The 20,950-nt window shown below is 42.2% G+C and overlaps 1 protein-coding gene across 50 annotated transcripts; it reads left to right on the top strand.

The window, feature by feature from the left end:
* Positions 1 to 15,195: 15,195 nt before the first annotated feature.
* LOC127648297 (uncharacterized) lies at positions 15,196 to 20,115 on the top strand. 50 transcript variants are annotated; one of them, XM_052132937.1, is made up of 5 exons: positions 15,196 to 15,822; positions 17,526 to 18,834; positions 19,099 to 19,164; positions 19,330 to 19,428; positions 19,595 to 20,115. In XM_052132937.1, the coding sequence occupies exons 1-2, from the start codon at positions 15,198 to 15,200 to the stop codon at positions 18,737 to 18,739; spliced, it is 1,839 nt and encodes a 612-aa protein (XP_051988897.1). In that variant the 5' UTR covers positions 15,196 to 15,197; the 3' UTR covers positions 18,740 to 18,834; positions 19,099 to 19,164; positions 19,330 to 19,428; positions 19,595 to 20,115. The 50 variants fall into 50 exon arrangements, with proteins under 50 accessions (XP_051988897.1, XP_051988898.1, XP_051988876.1 ...); XM_052132938.1 differs by lacking the exon at positions 19,099 to 19,164 and adding an exon at positions 18,934 to 18,999; XM_052132916.1 differs by having other exon boundaries at positions 17,526 to 18,999.
* The last annotated feature ends 835 nt before the right edge of the window (positions 20,116 to 20,950 follow it).

Below are 20,950 nucleotides of genomic sequence, written 5' to 3'. Positions count from 1 at the left end.
TTTGCGATAAATGTGTTATTATCACAATGATAGTGGAGGGTTTTGTGAGTCTCTTAATTTAAGTTTGCAATTGGTGCCTGCAGTCAGGGCTTCTTGCTTCTTGTTGTGGATCAGACACCTACGAGATCAAAGGCAGAAATCATAAAGGTGGTCCATGCAACCAACTCCAGTGGTTTAATCTGATCTCTGCACTCACATCTAGCACAGCGAAGTGTAATCAAGCTTGAAATCATTATCACCCAGGAAACTGCTGATCTCAAGTTCTATGTTATTTCTTTATTATTATTTTTGTCTGTTCTGACCCAAAACTGATTGGATGACTCCAGAAGTCATTAAACCATTGGAGCTGTATGGATTACTTAAGCTTCAAGAGCATAATGAGTGGGCCAGTTTCATTTCAGTTATATATAAAGATTTACTATATAAAAGACTCCCCACTAATGTAAACTTTTATTAAAGATCTCATATGTTTTTACAGACATCTGGGCTAAACCCTGAATATCCACCAGCTCAAGAACTGCCCGATACATATATTCATGTAAAACATAATTTCAGAGATTTTAGAATAGACCAATGCATCACACTGGTTTAGACCAGTGAACTTTAAACCGTGTCTTCAAGTTGTTTCCCGTCATGTTTGGAAAGCTGTTTGAAATGCAAGTTTGACAGCATTTCTATCCAGCTTGCACCTGCCAGTAACCACCTGTGAACAGAAGTTCCTCATATTTAACTGATCCTCTATTGACCTGTTTCAATGTGGCGTCACTGTTTGACCACGCCAACACGTTTGTGCCCAGAATTCCACATATCTTCAGTGTGCTGTGCTCTGGGATGCGGAAACATCGGCAAAATTGTTGTTTCTATTTAGAAATCTTGATAATCCTGTTTATGTTTAAGAGCCAACGTGTTGTTTTCCATCAATTAAGTTATATCTTTCAAGTCAAGCAGCGATGAAGGGGGAGAGCGAGGATAAAACACTTCTTTGCTCATTGATTTAATATTTATCACATAATTGAGTTGGATACAATTAAACAGGAATTGCACATAGGTCGATGTTAAATCCATTACACCAAGACTGTAATTGTAACATTTGGAAATAAACATAAAGGAATATAATGTTTGACAGTATAAAGTGTATATGCTAATGTTAGTCAATAAACATCTCTTTTCTCACCACCAGTCAACGATATAAACATATGTTAATATTCACTATACTGTCTCAGTTGTTTTCTGAGCAGCATCAGAATTGGGTGAGTGGGAGGAGAATGTGAGGTGAGGATGAGGAACATGTACATGCCACTCGGTTTAGGAGCTCGGTATCCAGTCAAGCCGGAAAGATCTCCCCTTTATGCATGGTTCCTGCAGTCCAGAAATGACACTGTCTGAAGACTCATCACTTTACTTCGGGTCAGCACTAGGTGGGGAACCCCGTCCCTTGTTCTGGCTCCACCAAAGACCGCCGAGCCATCAGTGAAGCCATACAAATTATGGCCCGAAGAGTTTCTGTGTGTTATGTTTATATAAAAATGTTCTCACAAAAGAGAGAGAGGTGCTCCAACACACAACCATTCTCACTGTTCATAACCCACAGCCAACCCCAAACTCTCCCCACCCCAGCAGGGTGTTGGCCGGGATGGTGCACAAATGTGTTTCTGTGTGTTGTGTTAACATAATTTTCTTTTTTCAAACAACATAGAATGGGCTTGTTACATGAAACACACACATCCACAAGCAGAGTTCACTTGGATGATACACAAATATGTTTGTTGTGTTCACATAAAGAGAAAGAAGAAAGCGCTTGTAATGCCTTCACAAATGCCTACGTTTTTATTGCATTCTCACAATGGGAAAAACGTTTGTTGCACTGCATGAGGCACACACACTCTCAAAGAAGCCATTCATGCTTCTCTTACCCACGCACTCTGTGCAGAAATGCTTCCCAGTGGCGAGCAGCGATCTATCTCCTCGACACGCCCATTATACCTCTAACAGCGTTCTGTCATCTATGGTCCCATCACGGGATCCACTGATGTTGCGTGCGGGAATTTACAATCTCCTTGAAAAGAACATGATATCTTATCACCCTCTGCGCTTGTTTGCATCAATAAATCTTAGGGGGCATGCATACTTTCATGTATAAGTTCCACCCCGTTACAGGCTGTTTTGAGGTTTGTGTTCAAGTGTACAGCTTATCGATTCAGAGTTCTTTCCTGGCTCCCCACACACTCGAAGTGTATCGATGCTGTGCTCGCTCCATAGAAGCTGAGCAGCATGCACATTTTTAACCACCATTACTGTCCTGCGTACTGTACCCGGATGCCCGGCCTTCGGCACCTTGACAAGTGCAAAGCGATCGCGACACTTCGATCACCTGGAAATACTAGTTGTTTCTTAACCTTGAAGACTTTTAATTCTGAGGTAGAAAATCACCATGTTTTGATTCGATTGGACAACATGACAGTGGTAGACTACATAAATCGCATGCCCCTCTAGGGGTAAATGCCATTCTAACTACTGCACCATTCACAAGACACCTCTATCTATAATGTGGCATGTGTTTACAAATTGGTGCTCTTCACATGGCAAAGACTCAATGAATTGTTTCACAGCTGAGATACTCACATTCCTCCAAGAGCAGATGGACACAGATATCACTCCGTCAATGCTTAAGCTTTATGTAGCAACTATACTGGAATACCACACCCCGCCAGCTGGCGCTCTCTAAAGGCTGCACTCCTGCTGGCTCTAGCTTCAGTTAAACTAGTGGGTGATGCAAGATCTGTTGGTCGACAGTTCATGTCTGTAATTTGGGCTATGTGCGTCTGCTTGCAAGCCTCCCGTCTACCACTGTTTAATTTAGATGAGGATCAGACTCATTTTTTGTCCGGTGCAGGCATTACATATCTATGTCGTGCGCACCTGTAAGCTCAGACTGTCGGATCAGCTTTTGTTTGCTTTGGAGGACACACTAAACACATGTCCTTCTCCAAACAAAGACTCACTCATTGATGCGACCGCCCTCGCTTATGAATCACAGGGTGCACCAGGCCTCTTCGTGGACTTGGTAAACAGTGTGTCCTTGCAGGACATATGTTTGGAAGCAGGTTGGTCTTCACCAGGCACATTCGCCAACATCAAGTTCTTCTAGACTTTTTGGCTTACTGAGTATATGAGATAAAGTGAAGTTATTTTTAGTGGTTGAAAGAATAGTTCTTCCTGAACGATAGCATGGTGTAGATTGATTGATTGACATTACCTAATTGCAGCATTCAAGAGATGAGGTAATTATGTTTATAATTAAGAGATGTCATCGCTCTGCACCAGAATTGCTGTAGTATCAACAACTACTCCATAAGACAGAATGAAATCTAGCATATGATAATGGCAATGAGTTGGTCCTGTCGCATTTTTTTCTGATTCCAAGAGAGTTGACATTATTGTTCAATGTTATGGTCAACAACCTTAAGCAGGTTTCAGTCAAACAGAGGGCATCCAAACTATGATCTGTAATAATTTCATTTACAATTAGTGTTTATATTCAAGGTGTTTCACCAGAGCACTGACCCCTACAGTGAGCCTTGTTTACATTTACATTTATGCATTTGGCAGACGCTTTTATCCAAAGCGACTTACAGTGCACTTATTACAGGGACAATCCCCCCGGAGCAACCTGGAGTTAAGTGTCTTACTCAAGAACACAATGGTGGTGGTCGTGAGGTTAGAACCTGTGACCTTCTGATTAACAGCCCTGTGCTTTAGCCACTAAACCAAAGGTAATGTTTTTCTTTGATGCTGACTGTCATTCTAAATACTAATTTATTTATTTATAGACACAAATTATAATAAAGTATTTATCAAACTTCACAGTAGCCGCTTTTCCACTATCAGGCTAGTGTGAGCCAGGGTTATCAGCAGGCCAGCCAGGGCCAATAGCCTCAGACCTCGAGCCCAAAATCAACCTGCATTTCCATCATTGAGCCAAAAGCCCTGCAGCATCGCACTAACCCTTAATAAGCCAGGGAAACAGGGAAACTCAAGCTGAGGTATCATGTTAGATAGAGTATCGAGTATATATCCTTGTAAACATTAGCTAGCTATTAAGATAAGTTAGTGTTGACAACTCACCAACTGTAACTGCCATGGTGTCCCGAATGGTGTCTCAGTGGAACGATTTCATAGCACACTTTCCATGATCTCAAACCAAAGAAAGTTCTTATTTAGGCACTGCTTTGTCCATTGTGCATTTTACCGAATTTGAACTGTACCTGCAATTTTTACAAAAGAAATCCTGAACCTGTCCCATTGTGCGCTCTCATTTGGCCCGAAGGTGGAAACGTGGCTAATGATAACTCTAAGACTATTTTTTTAAAAGATAATACTGCTTCATTTTCTGTTAAAAATTGATTTTCTGTAAATCTTCTTTTAAACAATGTGTATTGTGAAAAGCTCTATACAAATAAATCCTACTTGACCAGCTCTGAGCAGGATTTGAACCGACATCAGCTGGCATGGCAGGCATACGTGCAAACAAGGGGGCTAGACCTATAGCTAGTGCACCAATTGAGGCCAGGGGAGTGAGGTTTACACATGCCGCACAGCTATCAGATATCAGCTGGCTCCAGTTACACACGGCATGCTTTTGGGGAACACCAAATCTCTGAACTATGTTGGTAACGATGGAACACACTCTCTGGGTGAAATTGTATGGATTCAAACAACTTTTCTAAATTTGGCTAACTACAGCCAATGACATCACTGGACATCAATTCCATCTAATACATGACAATTACTTGCTTCTGTCACAACAGCTTCCTGTCATATTTACATACTCTAGTGAACGGTTAGGTTTAGATAAGGGGTTTGGGTAAGGGTGTAATATTAATAAGCGTGTCCTTAATGGCTCGTATGAGAAACGCGCACTTCTGCATTACAGAAATTGTACAAATTCATACGAACAAACTCTTACGTAATGATACGAAATAGCCAACTCGTAAAATATGTACACATTTTCATGAGACTGGGTTTTCAGTCTTAACCAACAAAGTGTCCAGCTGTAATCATATCCTGCATTTGATGTTGTGAACAGTTCAGTAAACACACAGTCTTTGAGATGCAAACACAACAGACTGACCCCAGCCGTTGTCTTTTCCAGAATACAAGTGTATTATTATATAGTTCTTGGTTTGCTTTGAATTGTGTATACCCACACATATGATGCATGTTATTTGTGTGTGGATTGGGGTTATGTGGTGTTGCAAACTTCAAAATGTATAAAGAATGAATACAAATACGACCTCATTTCAGTATATGATTTTTTAAATAGGTAATATTTTCAGTTTAAAGGCTAGTTTCTTTTTCCCGCACGTGCATAAAATCGTGTAGTATGGGGTGCCTTGTCTTTGTTATTTTATTTATTTCACAATACACATTGTTTACAAAATCATACCGTAATTGGTAAATGTTTATAAGCCCCCGGGGAACATTATCATGGATGTTATTTACCCGACTGTTTAGGACGACAACACTGACCGCAGATCAGAGCTACATTTCTATATTCAATTAAAACATGCATCAGCTGTTGGTGTAAATCTGATGCTAATATAGCCAATAGATGTTTCTGGAACACTTTATAATAAGTTGTTCATTTTCGTGTTAACCGATGCATTAACTAATATTAGCTAAGCCATTAACTTCTGTAAAGAAACTGAACTTTATAGTAAACAGTTTCTTCCGTTTGAGTTTGCGCCGCCTCACAGTGATAATGAAAGTATTTGTCTCTGTGACGCCACAGACGCACCGAAGCCCGAGCACGAGCACAACACGAGCAGTTATTCTTCTTTACAGGTGAGATCTCAATAATGTAATGTAACTGTGTTTAACTTAAATGTATTCAGTTTTTGTTAATGGCTGTACATTGATTTATACGGATGATTGTTTGTGTCTGAAGGACTCTGATGATGATATATGAGTCATTTGTAAGGATTTGTGCATTATGTATCAAGAGCATCACAGGGGTCCTTTTTAAATGCACATTGTAACTTTAATTATTACATGATTAACAAGTGTTTGTTTTTTAAATCGGCCTCTGAACTGATCAGATATTAAACATTAAGATGCTTGAACATTGAATCAGTGTTCATGTGCCGGTGTTGTTGAAGATTGTGTGATTAATGTCAATCAAACTCGAGATTTCGACTGAATTAAAATATGACGAAGTCTCACAACTCAAGTTAAATTTAAGATTCAAATGTTACATGTTTTAACATTATTTGAGCAACATTAAAATGATCAATAATCTTCCCCATTTGCACAAAATCTTTGGAAATAACCCGATTTATTTATAAAAACTTAAAACTTGTAACTTTGATTGACAATATAATAAGCTTTGGAAGGATTTAATAATAGGATTAATATGAGTTCATAAGGGGTTTGACCTGTAGAAAAGTCACATTTGTTCAGGTGTTATGTTGCATTTGTGTAGCGCTTTTTACATTGAACGCATCTTTACCGGAAATGATGTTGTGATGTTTTAGAGGTAAATAATGTATAGCCGATGCAAACTATTTAATATATGGATTATTATCGAGTATATTTGCTGGGCAAAGTTGAAGACTGAAGATAGTTCAGACTGCGTTCATGTCAATCTGCGTCGTTCAGCATTTGTTGTGACAGTAACTGATTGTCTGTTCTTCATTTAATAATTAATGACGTAAGAAGAGATCTCATTTAGATTTTTTTCAAAAGTATAAACAATAATTTGATAGATTTGTTATTGTTCCAAAAAAGCACACTGAAGCTCCGAGTATTGTGTATTTGCTTTTATTTTAAAACATCTTTGTGCATATATATATATATATATATATATATATATATATATATATATATATATATATATATATATATATATATATATATATATTTGATTATATATTTATATTTATCTTTTGTGAGCTATTTCCATGACTGTCGTCTATTATTTTGAATGGTGTGGAAAATAAACTTTAATAAATAAATGGATGATACTGCGATTAAATGTTACAAACAGTGGCCATTCATTTGTTCTCCGTGCACTTGTGGATGTGCATGACACAAGATATTAGTGTCATGTCTGCAGCATCAGATATATATGCTGTTAAAATCAATCCAAAACAGTGTAATGCTTCACCTTTCATGATTAACACAGGCCATTACAGTCCTATCTGTCACAATGATGAGTCTCAAATCCAAGTGCAAGTGAACAGTTTATTAAAGACTGACAGCACAGGGAAATACTTCAATAGTCCACGAGCAGGCGGGCGCTCTAGAAGTGACAATCTCGAGAAGAGATAAGCAGACTTGAATGTAGCGCGAACTCTGGTCAGCGTGGAACCAAACTCCTAGAGGAGTCCTCAGTAGACTGGAGGTAAAGGGGAAATCGGGTTGCACCCGCAAGGAACTAGGACACAAGACTGGGTAACAAAGCACAAACATGAATAACGAACCGACACCATGCAAGACAATTTCCAGCTAGATAAAGGCAGCTAACAAGCAGTGGTAATTAATAGCAGCTGATGGCAGTGGAGTAATCAGCTGGTGCTAAGCAACAAACAAGCACTACTCACACACACGCACACACACACACCTCACACCTATAAACACACCAACATATGATGAAATGAACACATGGATCGATGAACCGTGACAGTACCCCCTCCCCTAAGAGTGCCTCCTGGCACTCCCAGGAGAGCCTACCTGACGATTGTAATCCTCGATAAGGGAGTGATCCAGTATGTCCCTAGCAGGAACCCAATTCCTCTCCTCCGGACCGTAACCCTCCCAGTCCACCAAGTACTAGAATCCGCGTCCCCTCCGTCTAGAGTCCAGAATACGATTAACAGAATATGTAGGCTCCCCGTCTACGAGTCGCGGCGGTGGGGGAACCGGCATCGGCGGATTAAGGTTAGACCGAAAAACCGGTTTCAATTTGGAGACATGAAAGGCGGGGTGAATTCTCCTGTACGCTGGAGGAAGTTTGAGACGGACTGTCACCGGACTAATGATCTTGGTGACAGTGAACGGGCCGATAAATTTAGGAGCTAGTTTATTAGACACGGAACGGAGCGGAATATTCTTAGTAGAAAGCCACACTTTTTGACCCACAACGTACACGGGAGGCTTTGACCGGTGGCGATCGGCCTTGGCCTTAGTGCGCGCCCTCACCTGGAGCAGAGTCTCGCGGGCTCTGGTCCATGTGCGGTGGCACCTCTGGACGAAGGCGTGAGCAGAGGGGACCGCGACTTCGGATTCCAGACTGGGAAAAATAGGTGGCTGGTACCCTACGCTAACCTCAAATGGAGATAGGCCCGTGGATGACACTGGTAATGAGTTATGTGCGTACTCCACCCATGAGAGCTTCTGGCTCCAGGAGGACGGATTCTGAGAAACCAAACATCGCAACACTCTCTCTAGGTCTTGGTTGGCACGCTCGGTCTGCCCGTTGCTCTGAGGGTGAAACCCAGAAGAAAGACTGACGCTCGCCCCCAATAAACGACAAAACTCTCTCCAAAATTTGGAAATAAATTGGGGACCCCTGTCAGAGACCACGTCCATCGGGAGGCCATGTAATCGAAAGACGTGATCTACAACAGCAACCGCTGTCTCCTTGGCAGACGGTAATTTAGGCAAGGGAATGAAATGGGCCGCCTTCGAGAATCGGTCCACTACGGTCAAAACGACTGAATTTCCCTGGGAGGGCGGGAGGGCAGTGACAAAATCTAGCGCGATGTGGGACCAGGGTCTAGAAGGGACAGACAGCGGTTGGAGTAACCCATCTGGTGGGCGATTGGAAGTCTTACCACGAGCACAGACCGAACATGCCAATACAAAACTCTGAATGTCGCGAGCCATAGAGGGCCACCAGAATCGTTGCCTGACCAAAAAACTGGTGCGATTAACTCCTGGGTGACATGCTATAGTGGAACAATGACCCCACGGGATTACGTCGGACCTTGACTCTTCCGGTACAAATAAGCGACTCGGTGGACAACCGGGCGGAGGCGTTACCCCTTCTAAGGCCGCACGGACCTTCGACTCGATCTCCCAAACGAGTGTGGAGACAATGAGTCTCTCAGGAAAAATGCACTTGGGAGTAGACGGGCGAACGGAACGATCAAAAATGCGAGATAAAGCATCAGGCTTGATGTTTCTGGAGCCCGGACGATATGACAAGGAAAACTCGAAACGACCGAAAAAAAGTGCCCATCGAGCCTGCCTGGAGTTGAGTCGTTTAGCTGTTCTGATATACTCAAGGTTCTTATGATCAGTCCAGACGATAAAGGGTACCCCTGAACCCTCTAACCAATGACGCCATTGCTCCAACGCTAACTTGACTGCCAGCAGCTCTCTGTTACCAATGTCATAGTTACATTCCACAGGAGACAAACGATGAGAAAAAACCGCGCAAGGATGCATCTTGTCGTCCGTGGGCGAGCGCTGGGAAAGAACAGCTCCTACCCCCACCTCTGACGCGTCGACCTCCACCACAAACTGACGTGAAGGATCAGGGGCTATCAGAATGGGAGCCGAAACGAAGCGGCTTTTGAGGTTGGTAAACGCAGCTTCAGCTACATCAGACCACCTGAACGTAGTCTTGGGAGAGGTCAAGGCGGTCAGAGGAGCGGCTAGTTGGCTGAAATTGCGAATGAAACGCCGGTAAAAATTGGCGAACCCCAGAAACCTCTGTAGGGCCTTACGGGAATCTGGAGTTGGCCAATCCACCACAGCCTTAACCTTGTCGGGATCCATGCGCACCCCCTCGGAGGAGATGATATAACCCAGAAATGGAACCGACTGAGCGTGGAACGAACATTTCTCCGCCTTGACAAAAAGCCCATTCTCTAACAGTCTCTGGAGCACTCGCCTGACGTGCTGAACGTGTTCCTGGAGAGAAGAAGAAAATATCAGTATGTCATCCAGGTAGACATATATGAACTTATCTACCATATCTCTCAGCACGTCATTAACGAGTGCCTGGAAAACCGCAGGGGAGTTAGACAGGCCGAACGGCATGACCAAATATTCAAAATGACCCCTGGGGGTGTTAAAAGCAGTTTTCCATTCATCCCCCTTCCTCATGCGGACCAAATGATAAGCGTTGCGTAAATCCAATTTTGTGAAGATGGATGCTCCCTGCAACCTCTCAAAGGCCGAAGACATCAGCGGCAAAGGATAAGTGTTCTTTACCGTGATGTTGTTCAACCCTCGGTAGTCAATACAAGGTCGCAGAGAGCCATCCTTCTTACCCACAAAAAAGAACCCTGCCCCCGCTGGAGAAGAGGAGGGACGGATGAACCCAGAGGCTAGAGAATCAGAAATATATTTCTCCATGGCCTCCCTTTCCGGAATGGAAAGTGAGTATAACTTGCCTTTCGGCGGAGACATACCTGTCAGTAAATCTATGGCACAGTCATAGGGACGATGCGGAGGGAGAGAAGCAGCCCGAGACTTACTGAACACTTCCTTCAGGTCGAGATACTCACGTGGCACGTTAGATAGATCCGTGTGTTCATCCTGAAACACAACACAAGACACTGGAGAACATGCAGACATTAAACAAGAAGCATGACAATATTCACTCCAAGACAAAACAGAATTCCTGCACCAATTAATATGCGGGTTATGGAGTGCCAGCCAAGGATGGCCAAGTACCACAGGAGCGGAAGGAGAGTGGATTAAGAGAAACTTAATCTCCTCTGAATGGTTACCAGAGGTAACGAGTCTCACTAAGGCCGTGGAATGAGTAACAGAGGGTAACAGTTGGCCGTTAAGCACAACTACAGAAATGGGTTGAGGAAGTGTCCTCACAGGTATCAAGAGTTTCTGAGCGAAGTTAAAGTCTAAAAAATTACCCTCTGCCCCCGAGTCTATCAGAGCTTCACAGTCAACGCTCTGAGCAGAAAGTCTTAAACTGACAGTGAGATGAGTGGCAGAAAAAGGGGATTTAGTCAAAATAGATCCACCCGTCAGTAACCTCTTACCTACTGGCAGGTGCTGGCTTTTACTGGACATTGGAGGGCAATGTGGCCAGCGGCTCCACAATATAAGCACAGTCCTCTCTCTCTCCTTCTCTGTTTCTCCCTTTGCGATAGGCGAGATCTGCCCATCTGCATAGGCTCAGGAGCTGAAAAAAAGTCTGCAGTCTCCACCGCAGGAGAAGATACATTAGACTGAGCAGTGACCGGCCAACCTCGCTGTGTACGTGGTCCCCGTCGTCGTAGTCACGAGTCCACCAGAATGGCTAGGTCGATGAGTTTATCCACCCCCGTGGGTAATTCCAAGGCATAGATCTCGTCCTTGATGTGCTCAGAGAGTCCGTGTAAGAACATGTCCCATTGGGCCTCCGAATTCCAGCCACACTCCGCAGCCAAGGTGCGGAACTCAATGGAATAGTCCGTGACTGGACGATCTCCTTGATGCAACTCCGCGAGAATGCGCGCTGCGTCTCTACCGGAGGCTGCGCGATCAAAGACCTTTCTGAGTTCGTGTGAAAAACTATCAAACGAGTCACAACAAGGAAGTCACTGTTCCCACACAGTAGTTCCCCAAGTCGCGGCTCTCCCCGATAAAAGTGTGATAACAAAAGCCACCTTAGATTCCTCAGTGGGGAAAGAAGAGGGTTGAAGAGAGATGTGTAGTGAACACTTCGCCAGAAAGGAGCGACATAATTGAGGCTCACCCGAATAAAACGCTGGAGGTGGAAGTCGTGGTTCACTGGCTCGAATGGTCTGCGCGACCGAGGCAGGTGGAGGTGTAGTAGCTTGACTACGCACTGAAGTCGACTCGGTTCTCAGCTGTTGCAACTGGGTAGTTAACTCGGAGACCTGGGTTACCAGCGCCTGTATAGCGCAACCCGTGGCTACCGCCTGTTCCTCCTGTTGTAGCATACGAGCCTCACTCCTAGACAGAATCTCTGTCAATTCAGTCACACTTGCTGGATTCATTTCCTGGTCGGTTCGTTCTGTCACAATGATGAGTCTCAAATCCAAGTGCAAGTGAACAGTTTATTAAAGACTGACAGCACAGGGAAATACTTCAATAGTCCACGAGCAGGCGGGCGCTCTAGAAGTGACAATCTCGAGAAGAGATAAGCAGACTTGAATGTAGCGCGAACTCTGGTCAGCGTGGAACCAAACTCCTAGAGGAGTCCTCAGTAGACTGGAGGTAAAGGGGAAATCGGGTTGCACCCGCAAGGAACTAGGACACAAGACTGGGTAACAAAGCACAAACATGAATAACGAACCGACACCATGCAAGACAATTTCCAGCTAGATAAAGGCAGCTAACAAGCAGTGGTAATTAATAGCAGCTGATGGCAGTGGAGTAATCAGCTGGTGCTAAGCAACAAACAAGCACTACTCACACACACGCACACACACACACCTCACACCTATAAACACACCAACAGATGATGAAATGAACACATGGATCGATGAACCGTGACACTATCAGAGGGTCCCTTTTGATTGCAATTCCTCCTCTTCTGATTAATTTATTTGTGAAATTATAATAACACTCTAATTTCAATGAATTGTCTCAATAATCTCCGCATTTTACCAAAACATCGGAGGGGAAAATGAGGGACATCTGGGAGTCGAAAGGTACACAATCAGTGATAAACACACATTTCTGTATGGAAAAGGCTAATATAGCTAATTGTGCTGTTCTCACCTCAGTTTGGACGAAATATGAGATGTGTTACATTATAGCCTACTATCAATATTTTAGATCCCCTAATCCAACCCCTATCCCCAAACCTAACACTTAGGTTTTTTTAACAACTTTTGCTTTGCTTAATCATCAATCATCCATTTGTCATCATTGTTTGACACTTTACAGGTTTCCCTCACAATGACAACGTGAGCGGCGCATGAAAGCTTCAGGGACCATACAGAGCACAAGGTAAGCACACAAGCACTATATGATTGTTTGTCTATAATGTAAAGGAAGCAAGAATCAATTGAATGTTCAGTTAAGATTGTTTGTGAAAATTACATTCATGAAAAATAGCATAAGATAACATCAAAATATAAACCAATGTAAAAACAGCATTAAAAGACAAACATATATCAGTGTAGGTGTAACAAGACTTCACAGCAGAAGGGAAGCGGGTTCCAGGCTCAGGTACGACTTTTTAATTGGCCACTTCAATGCTTTACAACATCACAAACTCATCAGCTTCACAGGCGTGTAGTTACTTCAACACATCAGCTTCACAAACATAGTAAGTCTGCGTAGTCTGCATAGTAACATAGTAGTCTGCTGGCAGCGTGCCCGTTTATATGCCACTCTCCCCATGCTCACCCCGCTGCCACAGTAGGCCTCAACAATCACCAGTAACATTGGGCTGTTTTCAGACTCAGAGTTCACTTCAGCAGCAAGAGCAGGTTCTTTTTAAGGAATGAAACCATTTCTGCTCTCTCTGGTGTTAGTCTGCTCCTTTTTTCATCTTCAATGTTAGAGGCTGCCAAACAGTCTTTAAAGGACAAAATACATTTGGCGCATCCGCGTTGCTGATCATTCTGTGCACAGTATGCGTGATGTAATAATCGTCATAATCCAGTCCAAGATCCAGCCAGATTTTCTTGACTCCCATATGCGGTAATCGTCTTTGCGGATTGTTGGTGCATGCGCTGGCCATTGACTAAAGCTGCGTTCACGCTGCCAGCTACTTTGTCGCCAGTGGCTGGCGGTTAGGTCACTAGTGGTGCAAATGGGGAGTATAAACAGCACATTTTCTTTACAGTTAATATTATTATTAAAATATTAGGATCACGTGAGCTCTATCATCTTCTCTCGTATTGGCATTTGGACCTTCGTAGCTCTGAGAGTGAGGTCGGAGCAGAGCGCAGTTCCTGCAGCTCGTCGAGGTTGGAACTACCCAGGTGCAGATCTTTGAGTGCCTTGGCTTAGTGAATTTGCAGGAAAGCCATGGCATGCAGGGCGGAGGTGGCCTGTCCGGTGGTGCTGTAGACTTTTGAGGTCAGTGATGACGTCTTTCCACGGCTCTGGAGAGGAGTACCTGGCAGTCCCACCAGGTGGCGGCATTCTCGGGACACAAGTGGATCGCAACCGCTCTGCCCACCTGGGGGACCTCCGTGTACCCGTGGGCCGACCCGCCACCCAGGGTAGTGAGAGCGGACGAGCGGAGGGCGGTTCCGACCGTATGTCCGGGGCAGGGCATGCAAATTCTGTCTGCCAACTTGACATTGGCCTTTTCTCAGGTACAGAGGTAGGATTCGGCATCCGAGAAGACCCCTTGTGTCACTTCCTTCGACACAACGTCGAGAGAGAGTGACAGAAGGGGAACATTGTATTTCTGGGTTGTCTTGGCACTTTTATTATAGTTTTTTTTATGAAATGCTCAATGTTAGGCCTGTATTGTTGATAATCCTGCAGTCCAGTAATGTTAACAAACAAAACTATTGCAATTCTCACTGGTTAATAACGTTTAAGAGGATAATTGTAGCAAAGTTTCAGAAGAGCTCGCCTTCAAGTGATCGGTAATCGCATTGCATCACGTGACTCCCCTTTGTTGATTTTGATATTCTAGGAACTATTAACAGGCCAGAATTTTGTGATCGTAATGAACATGATGGAATATAGCGTGGCAGAAGGTCACTTAAGTACTGTGGAGCTACACCATTCAAAGCTTTGTACATAGTTAGTCACTTCACGCAGCACTACGCAGACCAATCGCCGCTGGAGTTGAAGCAGTGCATGTTGGTCACGTGACTGTGACGTATCCGTCAAAGTACTGTGAGAGTGATTCGAGAGCAGCCGGCTGCCGCAGGCACTGCATTGTCTCCAGAGAAGCTGTACAAGCTCTGATGATGGCACAGATTATTCACGATTGGCCAATGGCTATACGTGTTTCATGGGCTGGGTTCACAATTGCATACTTTGTATACTACTCTTACTACTTATGCTATGTCCTTCTATGGTAGAATCGTACCCATTTGTTCTGATTTCTATTTTTTATAATGCACTTGCTAAACCCCGAGAGGCAGAAATTATGATTGCAGTTGAAGTACAATGAATTGTGCAGCCCTATGACCAGTAATGATCAAAGGTTGACATAGCTGTCTTGAAAGTCTTAAAGTTAAAGTTTAAACAAACTAAGCTATTCAATACAAAATGCTGTTACAACATTATCTGCTTTCATGCATGTTGTGATGTATTCATTTCTTTCACGTATCTTTTTGTTTTGTTTTTTGTTACAGTTCAAAATGGATTTGAATGTTGTGTTATTGGGAAAAACACAATGTGGCAAGAGTGCATCTGGGAACACACTACTGGGAAGACAAGCTTTCACATCGAAGAGAAGCACCAAATCTATCACAAAAACTTTTGCTGTGCAATCTGGAGCTGTCTGCGGACACAGAGTCACTGTTCATGACACACCAGGATTCAGCAGCACAGACCTGAATGAACATGAAAAACAAAAATATGAAAGACTTTTTCAGGAATGTGAATCAGGTCTCTGTGTGTTTCTCCTGGTCATCAAAGCTGAGGGATTCGCTCCAGATGACATAGAAACTGTGCAGAAGATTAAGACGCTGTTGGGAGAAAGTCGACAACAGAACACCTGGATTCTCTTCACTAGAGGAGATGAACTGGAAGAAGAAAATGTGACGATAAATGAGTTCCTAGAAGACAGTGAACCTTTGAAGAATCTCGTTCAGCAATATGAGGGGAGATACCACGTGTTCAAAAACAAGCAGGGAGAAAGTGAACAAGTTAACATGCTGTTTAAAAAAATGATCAAGAGGTTTTTGGAGAAAGCTGGTAAGTGCATTTTATGAATGTAGAGGGAGAAATTCACTAAACAGTTGTGCCACTATTCGAGTGGTATTTCTGTGCAAAAGCCCTGAGTCTTATTTACTAACCAACTTGAAATCCAGTTTAGTGGGTGCAATCAGTGCTGAAATTGTACTGGGTCATTGTCATTGACATTCGTTTCTATGCAAACTTAACTCCTTTCTATGTAAATTTGGCTCATTATAGATTACGCTTCATTCACAAAAATCCACCGTTTCCAACTAAACTGCTGGTGTGAAAGCACACACCGACAGCTTTGGCACACTGCACTTTTTCATGATGCAACCATTTAAGTGTGTTTCACACCGGAAGTTTAGTTCGAAACAGAGCACGGTTCTCATGAAGAATTGGTAATGTGAAATCTGTCATTGGGACCGGGGTACACGCCACGGTACCTTACCCGAGACTACCTGCAGGAGGTGGACTGAGTTCCGTTGCAATGGAACTTTAGAGCGATTCGCGTGAATGTGAAAGCACTCGGACTCGGGTGTGCACTCGTTCAGGAAGTAAAGTAACCCGCATATGTGTTTTAATGATGACATCATTAGTTTAGACAACACACAAGGATCCACACATTCCTGAAAGTCCCAAAAAGTAATGACGCCACAATGACATACAAGTACAATCCACACTATAAATACTGTCTGTCTATCTGTCTGTCTGTCTAGGGTATAAGTGGAGATAACTTCACTTTGGACACGAGCTTGAGTAAGCGTGCAGTGTAAACAAAGATGCAAATTCATTTCTTAAAATCGGTTGTCTGCTCTAAAAACGGCATTTGCGAGCAGCAGCAAGCCGCCTTACCCTGGACATCGGATGAGTTACGCCATGAAGTGCACATATACGCAGTTGTCGTTCACTCTGCTGTGCATAATAGCACCAAAAATACTAAAAGTATGATGAGTCGTGTTGTGTTCTCCATGTGTGTTTGTGATGACGTAAGATGAATGCAAACGGACCGGGTTCGATAGAATTAAGTGAATGTGAACCCAGACCAACTCTGCAGGGGTCACCGGGAACAATCACACTCAGAATCGGACCACAGCAAACGTGCCCCCTTTTTGTTATACGTGTAATCCTGTCAAAATGTCAAAATGTGTAGTATTTCAACTTTCTAATGGTCACAGATTGTTTTATTACACGTGCAATTTCAACATTAAAGAAAATTAAAATGTTACTTTTTTAAATGAATTTGTCACCCTACATTTTGTTTAGGCTTAAATGTGATTAAAATAGTTGTAAACAGAATATAAAATAAAACATACACATTCACATGTACAGTATGGGTATATGCAGGGATGGATGACCGTCCGGGCCAATGGGGCCAGTGCCTAGGGCTTGAAAACCCTTTTGGGCATGAACAACGAGATTTCAAACTGATTGTATTTTATTGAAATATATGGTGACCATTCAGTGTATAGGTTTGTTTTATTTACTCTATTGTGTCATTTTTAACTCAATATGGAGTTTGGAAGAACTTATTTCTAAGACATTAACACATTAAACAGTGTTTACTGGAATAGTACATGTACACGTGTATATAACACAACACATAGTAGACTGTTATGATGCTACAGCAGTTATAAGAGCCCAAGAGAAAACAAAATGTGCATTTTAAATGTCGAGTTATTCTCCAAATGGTTTAAGGTTCTGTTTTTCTTTCTATACAGTGTCACAACAAAATAAAAGAATTCCTGTCCAGAATGTTGTTGCTGACCGTTTCTCAGACAGAAGACTTGTTCTCCTGGGGAAGAGTGGTGCTGGAAAGAGTGCCGCTGGAAACACAATACTGGGACAGGAAGTGTTCAGATCTGAACTGAGAATGGTTTCAGTGTCCAGAGAATGTTTAGTGAATCAAGCCAAAGTTTCAGGCAGAAATGTGTCTGTAGTTGATACACCTGGATTATTTGACACAGACATGACTACTGAAGAGTTAATGGAAGAGATAGCATATAGTGTTTATTTATCCAGTCCTGGACCGCACGCTTTTATCATTGTGTTTCCTGTCAATCAAAGGTTCACACCACAGGAACAACAGATCGCTGAGGAGATTGAGATGATCTTTGGAGAAGATGTGTTAAAATACTCCATCATTCTCTTCACTCATGGAGATCAGTTGAGAGAAGAGAGTATGGAGAAACTCATTGAGGAGAATGTGAAATTAAGATCTCTAGTTCAGCAGTGTGGAGGCAAATATCACGTGTTTAATAATAAAGAGCTCAATAACAGAGATCAGGTGACTGAACTACTGCAGAAGATTGACACAATGATACAGCAGAATGGAGGAGGACATTACACTAATCAGATCTTTGAAGAAGCTCTGAGATGTAAACAAGAGGAGGAAGAGCAAAGGAAGAGAGAGGAGGAGAAGAGACAGAGAGAGGAGGAGAAGAGACAGAGAGAGGAGGAGGAGAGACAGAAAGAGGAGGAGAGACAAAGACGAAAAGATATAGAGAGATTGATAAATGAAACAGAGAACAGAGTCAGAAACTACGAAGAACCTAAACTGAAGTCAAAGATTGATAGAATAAAACAGCAGAGAGAAAAAGACTTCAGACAAAGAGAAAAAGAGTTGAGACAAAGAGAAAAAGAGTTGAGAGAACAACAGGATGAAAAAAATCGACAACGGATTGAGAGACTAGAGAAACAATTCAGAGCTCAACAGATGTTTGAAAAAGAAAGTCCAAAGAAACGTCATGGATTTAAGCATTTTTTTTCCAAATATAAGCATCATTTTATTATAGCAGCTTTTGTAGTTACTGGTATAATTGTTGGTGGAGTTGTTGGAAGTCTTGTTGGTGGAGTTGGATGTGTTGCTGGTGTAGTTGTTGGAGGTTATGCTGGTGCTGTTCTTGGTGCAGCAATTGCTGGTGTAAGTAGTTAGCTAAGCTGTTGCTAGTCATGATGGTGTAGGTAGTTAAGCTGTTGCTAGTCATGATGATGTAGGTAGTTAAACTGTTGCTAGTCATGATGGTGTAGGTAGTTAAGCTGTTGCTAGTCATGATGATGTAGGTAGTTAAGCTGTTGCTAGTCATGATGGTGTAGGTAGTTAAACTGTTGCTAGTCATGCTGGTGTAGGTAGTTAAGCTGTTGCTAGTCATGCTGGTGTAGGTAGTTAAGCTGTTGCTAGTCATGCTGGTGTAGGTAGTTAAACTGTTGCTAGTCATGCTGGTGTAGGTAGTTAAACTGTTGCTAGTCATGCTGGTGTAGGTAGTTAAGCTGTTGCTAGTCATGCTGGTGTAGGTAGTTAAGCTGTTGCTAGTCATGCTGGTGTAGGTAGTTAAGCTGTTGCTAGTCATGCTGGTGTAGGTAGTTAAGCTGTTACTAGTCATGCTGGTGTAGGTAGTTAAGCTGTTGCTAGTCATGCTGGTGAAGGTAGTTAAACTGTTGCTAGTCATGCTGGTGAAGGTAGTTAAACTGTTGCTAGTCATGCTGGTGTAGGTAGTTAAGCTGTTGCTAGTCATGCTGGTGTAGGTAGTTAAGCTGTTGCTAGTCATGCTGGTGTAGGTAGTTAAGCTGTTGCTAGTCATGCTGGTGTAGGTAGTTAAGCTGTTGCTAGTCATGCTGGTGTAGGTAGTTAAGCTGTTGCTAGTCATGCTGGTGAAGGTAGTTAAACTGTTGCTAGTCATGCTGGTGTAGGTAGTTAAACTGTTGCTAGTCATGCTGGTGAAGGTAGTTAAACTGTTGCTAGTCATGATGGTGTAGGTAAGTTAAGCTGATGCTAGTCATGATGGTGTAGCTGTTTCTGCTGTTAGTGGTGGTATTTATGGTGCATTGGTGCAACAATAATTGATTGGTTTCAGTACTTTAATAAATATTTTCAATAAAATCACCATGGATAATTTGAAAGCAAAATGTTGGTTGAGGGTAATAAATGATAATATAACAATATAACAATGATAACATTAATCCAGATGTTTGTCCCGACTTACTCTGAAATATAGTTTTTCTGCATAATATTTTATCTGATAAGTGTGTTAATACATAAATCATTGATTTAATAATTCAGGATGTCATATACAGTGCTACAAATGTAGAGGGGAAAAAAGCGACGGGAATATTCTGTATGATTTTATTATTGCTCTCAAATTTCTGTTGTTCTATCTTTTACTTTTCTGGTCAACTTTTGAACTTTGTTTTGCATCACCTCTAATGTTGCCATTTCCTAATTCCAGAATGTAATGCATCAATCAATGTAAACTTATTTTAACATATTAATAACGTGCTTGTATTATTGTGTATAAAATAAAATAAAAAACATACAGGAGCATCTCTGGTTATTTTGCAAAGCTTCTCCACACTTCTTTTTACTGTAAAACTATAGCAGAAAGGGTGTGTGTATGGTTTGAAATTTGGTGGTAGCGGGGCTTGACCATTGCACTTATTTTCCACTTATTCAGGACTCCAAGTTGATCTTTAAAGGGACAAGTTAATTTGACTTGCCCTACTGGAAAAGAAGCCTGATTAAAAACATCAACAATTAAAATGTATAGATTTGCTACATGGCCTAGGCCTGTGTAACTTATTACAAAATTAATATTCTTATGTTGAAAATTATATAACCATGACTAGTAACTACAATTGTAGTAACTCATCCTCCCCTATTATTAGTAAAAATAAAGTCACTAATTGTATCCAAAGATTTCATAAAAATTCAATTTAATAGAGGTATCGGTTTTGGTATCGATATCTGCGATATTAGCCTAAAAGTACTTGGTATCGGATCGAAAATCAAATAAATGGTATCACCCATCCCTAATGCTGCCACAGAGGTGTCTTTGGAATGCAAAGGTTACAACAAGTAGTCACTTAGAGACAGTGGTGAATTCTCAGGTCCAGCAAAGTCTTCTCTGCCGGAGTAACATGCCAAATAAATAAATATTTTTCATCCTTTCATTCTCAATCACCTTTCTACTCCTAATTAATCTACAAACAAATAAAGAAAAACAAAAAGTTTATCCAGTCAGAATTCAGTCAGTGAAATGTGACAACTGTTTCACAAATCACATGCCCGAAGCAGCGCGTGAGATTGAGCTGCACCCCGTCAGGCCTTCAGAATTTCCACAGAATCCCTCAACAGAGCAAATGAATGAGA

Source organism: Xyrauchen texanus, chromosome 8 (genome assembly GCF_025860055.1).
Source record: "Xyrauchen texanus isolate HMW12.3.18 chromosome 8, RBS_HiC_50CHRs, whole genome shotgun sequence".
Taxonomy (NCBI): domain Eukaryota; kingdom Metazoa; phylum Chordata; class Actinopteri; order Cypriniformes; family Catostomidae; genus Xyrauchen; species Xyrauchen texanus.
Note: the sequence above shows the minus strand (reverse complement) of the source record. Positions and strands in the feature narration are given on the sequence as shown.

What these genes read in the sequence shown, in the direction of transcription:
- LOC127648297 (XM_052132940.1), top strand. Translation starts at nt 15,198, where the DNA reads ATGCATGTTGTGATGTATTCATTTCTTTCACGTATCTTTTTGTTTTGT. An exon ending in GAGGTTTTTGGAGAAAGCTG is followed by an intron (nt 15,823 to 17,525) that starts GTAAGTGCATTT and finishes CTTTCTATACAG; the next exon opens with TGTCACAACAAAATAAAAGA.